Source organism: Helianthus annuus, chromosome 10, assembly GCF_002127325.2.
Source record: "Helianthus annuus cultivar XRQ/B chromosome 10, HanXRQr2.0-SUNRISE, whole genome shotgun sequence".
NCBI classification, from domain to species: Eukaryota; Viridiplantae; Streptophyta; class Magnoliopsida; order Asterales; family Asteraceae; genus Helianthus; species Helianthus annuus.
Window position 1 is genome coordinate 12,752,646 of NC_035442.2, and position 12,346 is coordinate 12,764,991.

The 12,346-nt window shown below is 36.1% G+C and overlaps 1 protein-coding gene across 1 annotated transcript; it reads left to right on the forward strand.

Moving 5' to 3' along the window:
- The first annotated feature begins 1,967 nt into the window (after nt 1-1,967).
- On the forward strand, nt 1,968-6,832 carry LOC110884014. Its single transcript, XM_022131691.2, has 8 exons — nt 1,968-2,118; nt 2,270-2,365; nt 2,536-2,603; nt 3,383-3,455; nt 3,555-3,667; nt 6,038-6,136; nt 6,358-6,457; nt 6,548-6,832. The coding sequence occupies exons 2-8, from the start codon at nt 2,282-2,284 to the stop codon at nt 6,722-6,724; spliced, it is 714 nt and encodes a 237-aa protein (XP_021987383.1). The 5' UTR covers nt 1,968-2,118; nt 2,270-2,281; the 3' UTR covers nt 6,725-6,832.
- Nucleotides 6,833-12,346: the final 5,514 nt, after the last annotated feature.

A 12,346-nucleotide genomic window follows, 5' to 3' on the forward strand; every position in this document is an offset into this window, starting at 1 on the left:
ATCTTAGCTTACGATTACAGCTATTCATATTTGGTCCTTTCACTTTTGGAAATATGTTTTTAGCAATCATCATGATACTTGGAAAATATCATTAATAGCAAAGTTAAGGTAGAGTCTAAGTATAATAAGATATGGTTCGGTTCGGTTCGGTTTTTGGGTAAAATCACAACCGAACCCGAAACGTCAGTTTTTTGGCTTTTTAAAACCGTCCGGTTTTGGTTTTTTCGGTTTCGGGGTTTTCGGTTTTTATGTCGTTTCGGTTCGGTTTTTCGGTTATTTCGGTTTTTGGAGCAAAATTATGTAAGATTAAAAAAAAAAAAATTAATAAATATAAAGTATTAGTTAAAATATAACAATCTTTATTATATGTTTACATTTAAGTTATTATAGTTAACATTTTTAATTAATATTGTTTACATAAACATAACTTTCTAATCTATTTTTATGTTTCTCTAAAGTTTTTATTAGACATTTTCTTTTATAATAATTTGAAGATCATTTAATTTTTATATAAAATTTTGTTATTTCTTGTAGGTAATAAATAGATCACTTCAATTATAAATAAACATGTAATGTTTTTATTATAAACACTTAACATTCAAGAATAAAATTAATAATTTCTACTAGGATTTGGTTAAACATTTAAACAACTTAAACTTAAACTTAAAAATGTATGGATTGTAACTTATCGGTTCGGTTCGGTTTTTTTCGGTTATTGAAAATGGTTATCCAAAAACCGAACCGAAATTTTCGGTTATTAAAAATCTGAAAACCGAACCGTCAGTTTTTGTTTCGATTCGGTTTTGTCGGTTATTTTGGTTGCTCACCCCTAGGATAAGATGTAGACAGCGTTATCTCTACCCCTATGAATAGAGAGATTGCTTCCAGTGAGACCCCCGACCCGATAGTAGTTTTACATCAAGCCTTGGACATAAAACACATAACACTCAGCAATCGGGACAAAGACCGATTAGTGCATGTATTCTTTTGTTTTTCAGCTATCAACGCCACCACATGATGCATGATTAACCGTCCTCAGCTTTTAACATTATTTTCACAAAAAATAGTAAAATAACGTTAAAATTAGTGCACTTTCACATTTGCACTCCGATGATCCACACATATATACATTCAGGGGCGGACCCACATTGGTGCCACCGGGGTCCCCGGACCCCAATCTTTTAAAAAAAATAGTAGATTCGGTATATTAAATTGTATATGGACCCCATAAATACAATTAGGTGGACACCATAGAAATAAAAAGAAAGGTGGTATAGTGGTAAATCTCCCTCTTTTCCACCAAGAGGTCATCTGTTCAATCCTTGATAAGCCCATTTTGTCTTATTTTTTTTTTAAAATCTAGTTCAAACCTCACTTTAACTCGACCCGAACGAGGACCGACCCGAAAATGGACCCCATTGAAATAAAATCCTGGGTCCGCCACTGTATACATTATATGTGCATACCGCAAACGGGACGTATGCTCACATAGTTATATGTGTATAAATAATTGGTTAAAGTCAGGAAGCAAAGATATAAGGATGGACGAAAACTTTTAGTTTAGACAAATCTCAGAGACGAAAACTGTAGTTTACTCAAAATATTTTATCGTATGTTCGAAAAGGTTTGTTATATGCTTCACAAATAACAAGTTATATATCATGCTAATAATTTATTTGATCGAAGATACAACTAGATTTATTAAATCCACTCATATCCAAACCAAATCATTTTTTTAACTGCCAATAAAACTTTATTAATAAAGCTAGCAAGACGCTAGCAAGCATAATCCGGGATACATTGTCCGAAACTACAATCCAAAAAGAAAGAATACGTCCAGCCGAAATACAAATTAACCGAGTTATTTGTAACCAAAACCGATAAGCTAAACATCAATTATAGATTCGGATTCAACTTGCAACCGAACCAAATCAACCTTACTCACCCTTTAGGCATTTGATCAAAACATAAAAATACAAGTATACAAATATTGTCTCAACATAAAGCTTCTCGTAATACATTCATAGCTCATAACAATAATAATATAACACACTCCGGTTAGTTAGTTATCAGAGGAAATCCGAAACCGATGAACGATCCACGTTCAAACCCTAAAAGGTGCCTTAATCAAGATTCTCTTTCATCATACATACATTCTATAATCTATATCTTGATTATAATCAATTTCCCTTTTGCATTCTGTTTCTTTTGTGTGCATTTGTAATCATTCAATTTAAAAAATTTCCACAAGTGGCAATGAATCTTGTAGGGTTTCTTTGAGATGGGATTGAGTAGAACTGAAATCAAGTTGAAAAGATTGCTAGCAGCTGCTCCACACCAACAAAATAAGCTCAAACTTATGCATGTATGTTTTCTTAACTTTCATAATTAGGTTCTTATATGAAATTTATGATCTTTATTTGACTCTGGATTGTGCCCACCACTTGTTTGATTAAATGTCTCAGTGATCAAGATATGAATTTTTTACTTTTAAACACTGTGAATTGCGGAGCTAATATATCAGTTGTTTTGCAGTATGTTGCTACCTTGAGAGAACAGCTGGAAGAGATTGCTTTAGAGCGAACTCCAGAAGGATTTCCGAGGCTGGTTTCTTTACATTTTTCCTTAGTCCGTGCGTGTGTTCATGCTATCATTGCTTTGTATAAAATATACACGACGGTTTTTGAGTAAACATTATGTGATTGTCTAGGGGAATTAATCAGTTCTTTATACGTTGTCAATTCCTTACACTAAAATAGTTAGGTTTTGGGTTGCCATGTCTAATCGTTTAATAAACAGGTTGTGCTTGGGTTGTGACCTGTTTAATTATACAAGTCGATCTAGAAACACATTAGAATAAAAACGAAAAGATATATAGTTTATAACGTCAAGTCACCAACCTGTTTATCCATTTATTACAACCTGCCAACCTGTATATCACCAGTTTTATTACTATTGAATATTCGATTTCAGACCATGTGTAGTGGTAATGCCCATACCCTTGGGCATTTTGCGCCATGTGGCAGCCCAGTCAGCAATGGGGCATTATGGGTCGTTTTCTAAAATGGGTGTATTGAGGATGTGGGCATTATGTTAAAAGGGGTGAAAGAATTAAATAAATAAAAAAACCATAAAAAAAGTGATTGGCCAAAGAAAAAGAAGGTTACCTGTGATTGGCCAACCGTATCTCCATCAGGCGATTTATTTTGGACGCCCCAACCAAATTGTTGAAGAAAAACGCCCCCGGGGGTGGTGTGAGGGCGTTTTGAGGCAAAAAACGCCCAAATACCGCCCCACTACGGATGGTCTCAGATTACTTAATATCACAACCAAACATCCCCTCACCCTTGATAGGATTATAATCTTCCTCTTTTGCCCACAGAGTTTCAAAAGCTTTGGTGAATGATTACTCTCAGAAAATTGAAGCCATTGCAGCAAATCTGGCTAGTCCTGTGGTATGTATATTTATCTACTGTAATTTTTTGTGATACATATAGTATTCAAATAGACTTCATATGCTACAAAGTCATATTTTTTCTAAACATTTTTGGCAGTCGGATGCTGTAGCATTCCGTGAGCTGAGAGTTGATACGTCTGTCAAGGAAAACATTAATAATAAAAAAGAAGACGAAAGTATTACCTCCCCTGGTCTAAGAAGAAGACTTGTGTAAGTATACACTACATGATTTTGTTGAATTTAGCTGTTAGATTAATAGTCCAGTAGATAGCACTTAGAGTTTAGTTTATTAGATGAGGTTGCCTCCTTTATAAATGCATACCAACTCAATGACGTACATACATAACAAATATATACTATTTCATCTTTTATCCTTAGTATGTCTCTGATTAGAGCCTGCCATTTGAGTTCGTGAGTACCCGTTCGAAAATCTTTTCTTCGGGGAACTTTCATCGCATCGCTGACACCATCATCTTTAGATACCCTCGATGATTAAGGTGCCTGCAAATCATGCCGACTAACCACTGCCTGACGCGCCTCCATGTGTCGTCAATCTCCGCCATTGTCGCCCAATGTGCCGCTGCAATATATTTTCTTGTCGTAGTTAGAGCATTTCAACCATCCTTGTGGAGTTGGTTTTTGGATTTGGCCCCATGAGATCAACATCGAGCAATGTTGTAGGGTGGATGTTGACTGCAATTTGAGTCTTAACCGTTTTGACTCAATTTTGAGTTTGTTTAAGTTTTTTACTATTTGGTTTTAGCTTGGATTCGTTGGTGACCTTTTGAGTTTTGTTGAGTATGGCTGACAAGAAAACCGTTACCATTTCTATGGAGATGTGTGTAAGCTAAGGGAGTGTATGTGAGGCCTACACAAACAAAAGATCTAGGTCCGCTAAAGTTCTTGGAAATTGCTTTCAAACAAAAGATGTTGACTAAAGTATTTCTTGGGAATCAAAATCTCTCGCAATAAAAAAAATCTGCTTATATCAATGAAACTATTGTTTGGATGTTCTAAAAGATTCGAAGCAAAGAGACCAAACGTTAAGTTGAAAGCACATGAACGGGACCTTCTTTGAAGATCCAGAATAGTGTAGAAGAATTGTTGGAAAGCTAAACTATCTTACCATCACCCGTCTTAACATTGTGTTTTCGGTAAGTGCGGCAGGTCATTTATATAACCACCAAGAATCGCACATTGGGAAGCCGTTGGTCATGTTCTTAGATACTTGAAGGGAACTTAAGTCGTGGCATTCTATACGAGAACCTTGGTCACCGCATCATACAAGGATTTATGGATGTTGAATACGATGGAGACCCCACCAGTAGGCGACCCAGTACCGGTTATTCAGTTTCGTTGGGTGCAATCGTTTATGAATGGAGTAGGAAGCAAAGTGTCTTGGTTAAGTGCAAAATTAGAGTATGGGGTTACTTTTCAACTCGTTTGGATCTTTAAATTGCTTGGTGAGATTGGGTTCACACAATCTAAGTAGTTAGTGCAGTAAAAAATCGGATATTGGTCAAGGACCGATATTTGAGATATCGATAATCGCAGTGGGATATCGGTAATTTTAATATCATGCAGAATTTAAATATATATATAGTCATTTAACACTAACAATTCAGTATACTCTCCTACCATTAACAAATTAACCTTTTGCAACTTGCAAAACACTAACAATTGTAGCAAGTAGGAACTTAAGACTTAAAACACTAACATTTAACAATTAAGACTTAAAACATTAATAGCAGCAATAAGAAGAAAGACGAATGAAAGAACTAAGAAAAAAGGTACTGATATCGAGAAAATCAGTGATATATCGGTCCAAAATTGGTCAAATATCAGTCAGTATCGCCGATAATATCGGTACCGATATTTTGCACCGATATCTCACCAGGGGACCGATAACCGATATATATGGGCGATATTAACTACATAGCACACAATCTAAACCAATAAATCTTTGGTGCGATAATGAGACAACTATTCGCACAACGAGTAATCTAGCATTCCATGAAAGAACCAAATGTATTGAAGTAGACTGTTACTTCACTCGAGAGAAGCTTGAAGACCGGAGGATCACTACTCCTCCTGTCAAAACCTAGTTAGCCTATGTATCGACTAGGCATAATCAATATCCATGCTTCAACTTGAGGGAAGTGTGAATCATATAGTCCAATATGTAAGCTAATGGGCCTTATGGTCTAAGATTAGATGAGGTTCTCTCCTCTATAGATACATACCTAGTCAATGGTGTAAATAGTCTTGATTTCAGTTTTTTTTTGTTTTGCTGCACATGTTTTAATTTCGGTGCTTTGAAAAACCGAGCGAAAACGATCTGCTCGATTCAAATTCAATCCGAGCATGAGCATCACTTTTGTGCTCGGTTTTGCAAATTCGATCCGATCGGATCGGATCGGTTGTAATTCAATCCGAGCATGAGCAGACCCTCGATCGGATCGGATCGGCTCATGAACACCTCTACATAGAAATACTATTTCATCTTTTGTTCTTAGTCTGTCTTTGATAGCATTTGCTTTTGAATTTTATCTTATGGTTTTATTCATATTCGTTTTATAGATCCTCATCATCGTTTAGAGGCCAAGATACTTCGGAATCATCTGATTCATCTCCTGTCAAATTGGATGCTGCAGCACAAACACATATATCAAAACACAGGTACCCAATGCCTGAAAGTAGGTGTCAAGTTCTATCGTTTACATCGAAATGGGTCGATTTGGGTTATGTTTTATCTCTAACGGGTCAATTGGTAAAGTAAAATGATATCTAAAAGGAACAAGATCAATAAAAGTTCAGGAGAGGTCAACCTGACCCGTTTCAAGTTTCAACCTGACCCGCCTATTTTGCGGCCTCTACTAAGATTGTAATGACTCGAACAGGAAGCTTCAAGAAGATTTAACGGATGAAATGGTAGTTTTGGCACGACAACTCAAAGAGAACAGTCTCAAGATGAACAAATCCATACAAAACACCGAAAGAGTAAGTCTTTTGTAAGTCATGCCAGTTTCAGATCTTTGGTTTAATTAAGTCCAATTTTGGAATTAAAACTCGGGTGCAATTTGAGTGCAGATTCTTGATTCAACTGAAAAAGCAGTTGAGCATAGTTTAGCTACCACAGGGCGAGTCAATACACGAGCTACAGCTATGTACTCCGAGAGTTTCAAGACTTCATGCTTTACATGGTTTGTGATGTTTGTAATGCTTTGCGTCTTTGTCATGGTGGTTCTTCTAATTAAAGTGACTTGAAGCATTTTTCTAAACCGTTACGGGTCATGTTGGTTTACGTCTTGGATGTTTTGTGATCGATGAACACATTTGCAAACACATAAATGATTCTATTTTCAGATTTCAGAAGCTATCTTGTTATATTTACAACTAGTTTTGGATTTAAGGCACTTAGTAATAGTAGATCAGCAGTTATATTCCCTACATTTTCTAGTCATGTTTAATCTTGTTATACAATAGACCTGTCTGTTTAACCTGTTAACCCGTTTACAGCCCAATTAAACCTTCTAACATCATGTTTACTACCCATCAACATGTTACGGTCTGTTCACAACTTGATTCCACTCATTTACAACGTCAAATTGTTTCACCTGTCAGCCTGTTTGACCTGTTTATTTAAACAAGTTACGAGGGCTTGTTCAGGTTACATGATTTAACTGTGTTTCCGTCCGGTTTGGTTTGGAACCACTGACCAAGTAAGTAACAAGTTGTTACTAACAACAATAACTCAATAACAGATAGTGAAGATTTGAAAACTGATGCTTACTAGTAGCAACTACTAAGAAATGATTTATTCTAAACGGTAATAAATGTAAAGCTTTGTCCTTTTAGGATAATTATAAATAAAATTTCGGTGAAATAATATCAAGATTAAAGGTGTAAATAAAAAAAAATAGTTAATCTCCACTTTTCTTGACTAGGCGGTGTGGGATAAAATCTATAGGGGCTTTATCACACCATGTAAATGTGTGCGGGAAGAGGGGGGAGGGGTTTATCGTTAACTTGCACGGTGTGGAATAACGCCCCCTTTAAAACAATATAAAAAAAGAAAAAGGAAAAAAATAATGATTGATGGAAATCAATGGGCTCCATATGTCTTCTCCTTTGGCACTCGTTAAAGAGCTGGCTAGACCACCATAACCCCCCCCCCCCCCCCCCCCCCATGGAGCTGAGTTGGTAAGGGACACTAGCCCACACCACTCAGTGTTAAAGTTAAATATTTAAACATTTTTCTTTTCTTTCACAAATTTGTAAATTAAGCTTGGCTAGCTAACACTGTGAGATGTCCTTTTCCAAGTTTGTATTTATGAAATGACAGATTGTATAAAATAGAAAATTAATATTGTCTAATTTCTATTAGTGTCAAAATCGTTTCGGAGGTTTGGGTATATTTGTTTGTATCATCCAAAACGATTTTTTTGTGCATTACGGTCCTTCACCTCTGTTATTTTTTTGCCATTTTCATCCTTGTGGTTGGCAATTTATTGTGTGACTTTCGTCCTTCGAGAAATAATGGCTCTGAGGGATGAAAATGACAAGATTTCAAACTTTTTAGATGAAAATGGCACCTTAATTAGGAACGAAAGTCACTAAAGTGGCCAAACCTTAGTGACGATAATGACATTTTACTCAAACTTTAAGAGAGATGTAAATTATCTCAATGACTCTGAACAAGCTAGGTTATAAATGCATGCGATTAAAAAATAAGAGAAATGTTCATAAATACCATTTCTAACTTATGATTTTCTGGGCCTCTACGGGGTGTTGATGTGGAGGGTCAGGGAAGCGAGGAACCGCACCACCTCCCCATTCCTCATTCAATTCAGAGCCAATCTTGGTCCAAACTTTGTGCTCGGCGTGCCTTCTTCCTCTCTCTCCCACTTTATGTTATCTTTTAAAAAAGAACAGAAAAAAAGAGTCAAGGATGAGAAATGAGTATAACATAGTTTGAGTGCATGGGGTATGTAAAACTGGAGAGGAGATAATGATTTCATGCTAAAATAGCAATGAGAAATCAGAGAACAGAGAAGAATATAACGCATGACTTAAAAGTTAAAAGTAATACATGTGAAGTTAAATAAAATCATCAAAGAGCTCGTTGATACGGAGTGAGTGATCCGAGTTGGACAAGTTGGCTCATTATAATAAAGGGTCCTAATATTAACACATGGCAAATCCTTATTTACACATGGTGTATACGGGCTGTATACAGTTATACGGCCCGTATGGAATGAAAAAAACTGACAAAGTCTGAAGATTTGTCAGTTTTTTTCATTCCATACGGGCCGTATAACTGTATACGGCCCGTATACACCATGTGTAAAGAATTTGGCTGGTCGTATACAATGGATACGAACAATGTATACGGGCCGTATAACTGTATACGGCCTGTATGAAAAGAAAATTAGATTTTACCCAAAGTATTTAATGGATTTAAGGTGTCAATCACACGAGACATTTTACAGTCGTTAGGTGGTCAAATCTTTCTAAAAGTAGAAAAAAATAAAACTTTAACAAGTAACAAAGATTGAAAAACAAAAAAAACGTGTCGTGTGACTGTAATAAAAAGGAAGGGTGAGGCATTTGATGAGAGTTGTAAGGATAAGCGTTTTAATCACTTGTTTTCAACGGGGATGTAATGCAATGATTCTGCTATAGTCGGGCTTCCAATGCTTACACAGGGTGATAAACAACGCTGATATGAACCCAAACCAACTGCTTTGTCTTGAGTCGTCGGGAAAACTTTTCCTCAAGGGAGGGTGAGTAGTATTAGTCTGAGTCCATTGTATCACAAGTAATGACCGATCTAAGGCAGGGAACCTGATTTAGATACACAAATTCATCACCGGTTTCTACAGCACAAGCACATACACAGTTTGTTGGAAGAACCCTACACGTCTTCTGCTAGTTACTCTTTTCTTCGATTTCAACAAATCTTTCAAGGTCTTAAGTGATGGACAATTGGTTAAAAGATGTAGAAGAGTTTGTGTAGAGATCTTTACGTACAAATTTGCATCATCCTTACGGTTACAAATGAAGTATTAAAAGATGTTAGTTTTTTGACAATATGGTTTCTCGACAAATGAAGTATTATCTGTCATTGCTGCCTCTTCGGTTGGTAAAAGACATAGGATGGTTTCTAATACAGGCTCTTTTAGAGAAGCGTTGGGATTCAAGGGTTTATGAGTAAAAGATGTTAGTTTCTTGACAATATGGTTTCTCGACAAATGAAGTATTATCTGTCCTTGCTTTATTCTCTTTAATCTATTAGAACGATCCTTGTTTTGTCACGTACATGCGTTTAATTCCCAACATCATCTGTTCATCATTGTTCTTGAAGATGAAGATGTAGATGAAGAAACGAGGGTTTATTCTCATTAATCTATTAGAACGATCCTTGACTTGAATTGGTTCAATACCAACTCTTCTGAAAGACAAGAATACAACGTTCATGTATCACAAGGAATGATCGATCTAAGGCAGGGAACCTGATTTAGATACACAAATTCATCACCGGTTTCTACAGCACAAGCACATACACTGTTTTTTGGAAGAACCCTACACGTCTTCTGCTAGTTACTCTTTTCTTCGATTTCAACAAATCTTTCAAGGTCTTAAGTGATGGACAATTGGTTAAAAGATGTAGAAGAGTTTGTGTAGATCATTGTCACGTACATGCGTTTAATTCCCAACATCATCTGTTGATCATTGTTCTTGAAGATGAAGATGAAGATGAAGATGAAGATGAAGAAACGAGGGTTTATTCTCATTAATCTATTAGAACGATCCTTGACTTGAATTTGTGGATTTCGGTTGGATCAGAAAAACTTAACAAGAGAATCAACTAAAAAAATACAATTGATTACTCGGTCGAATAACCGGTCCGTTAAAGTTGAGCTTCCTGATGCAACTTTCACAGTGGTACCAATGTCCTACTACTACAATCCTTCCAATGCCTGATTCCGATACAACTCTCGATGTTGATGAGTGAAAGAGTTAACATTCTGATTCAGATTCAGGAAGCAGATGTTTATGAGTGAAAGAGTTAACATTCTGATTCAGATTCAGGAAGCAGATGTTTATTAGTGTTTTGAGAAACTAACAAGGTAAACCTGAATTTTCAAAATTTTAGATAACTCGCCATGGACTCAGACTCATACTACTAGCAGAAGAACCCGACACGTCTTCTGTGATGATTCGAAACATTCACGAACCACAATGGACTCAGACTCATAGTACTAGCAGAAGAACCCGACACGTCTTCTGTGATGATTCGAAACATTCCAAATCACTAGCAGAAGAACCCGACACGTCTTCTGTGATGATTCGAAACATTCCGAATCACTGCCGTTTTTTCTCTTCCGGTTACCAGGCCTATCATCTCCGTCTACGTTTGGTTTCAGCTACTGGAGTGAAATATTTGTTAGATACTTACTTGAATCGTTAGTAATGCCAGATGTCATTTTCGCTGAACCACAACTTATTACCATTTTTTACCATGTGTATACGGGTCGTATACTGTTTATACGGCCGTATACGAATGGTAAAAAATGTTTTTACCGATCGTATACTATGTATACGATGATTGTATACGGGTCGTATATTGTTATACGGCCCGTATACTATGGGTAAAAATGGTAAAAAAATGGTTTATTCTCTTTAATCCATTAGAACGATCCTTGTCTTGAGAACCTGATTCTAATTTAAACAATGGAATTTGTGGATCAACAGAAATAACTGAAAATAACTCGCCATTCTCTTGCATCTGTATACGTTGATTGTGGATTTAAGTTCCGAATCACTAGCAGAAGAACCCGACACGTCTTCTGTGATGATTCGAAACATTCCGAATCACTGCCGTTTTTTCTCTTCCGGTTACCAGGCCTATCATCTCCGTCTACAACACAAGTTGTCATTCATAACAACTAAGCGTCTGGAGAAGAGTATGTTGATATAGGAGAGTTGATGCAATTTTACAAGCATTTTATCGTGTGTTGTAATTTTAATGAAGCAACACAAGTTCATCACCGGTTTCTACAACACAAGTTCATCACCGGTTTCTAACAATTGGATAAAAGTATAAGTAATGTTTAAAAGATTTCTCGGATCAAATACATTGAGCTTAAACTCAATGAATTATATAAGAAAAGGTTTCGAGGACGAAACCTCTCTAAGGGGGGTAGACTTGTAACACCCCGAAAACAGGTTTGGTAATCAAACTCCGTTAATACTAAAAGACGGGTAAAGTACCATTAGTAGCTAAAATAACTAGGTAAATATTTGGATTTAAATAAGAAATCCTAATATTAAATACAAGTGAATCAAAGTTTTAAGGGATTGAATTTAAAAGAGCCCGAGTTAACGGGACTTAAAATAAAACGGGTTATAACTCTCGGGACCCACCAAGTAACTAGGAATATTAACCTGGTTAGTTAGTGTCTTGACATAATAGAACAAATATGGTTAAAATACCCTTTATATAACTTGGTAAAGTATAGGGACCAAAGGTGACAAACTTGAAACAAGTTTGTATTAAATAAAACATTCAAACACCAAAACACACACTTTAAGTGTGTGTTCTGGTCGTAATTTACAAAGGAGCCAGGGAACTCCATGGCTCAAACCCTAACTAGCAAAAATCAAGCAATTGAAGGGGCAAATCAAGTCCAAATCAAAATCCGAATACGAATTAGTGATCTCCATTGAAAAAGGAGTTACGAGGTATGTAAATTTCTTGAGAAATCTCTAGTTGAAATTCTGAGCAAACCTAGGAATTTTGAAATTTATGGTTGCATGATTGTTATTTTGATGAAATAGGAATGATATAATGTCTAGGAGTAAAACCCTAGTCAATCACATGTT

Coding starts and splice junctions, on each gene's coding strand:
- LOC110884014 (XM_022131691.2), top strand. CDS start 2,282: ATGGGATTGAGTAGAACTGAAATCAAGTTGAAAAGATTGCTAGCAGCT. Junction 3,668..6,037: donor GGTCTAAGAAGAAGACTTGT/GTAAGTATACAC, acceptor TTCGTTTTATAG/ATCCTCATCATCGTTTAGAG. Junction 6,458..6,547: donor CCATACAAAACACCGAAAGA/GTAAGTCTTTTG, acceptor ATTTGAGTGCAG/ATTCTTGATTCAACTGAAAA.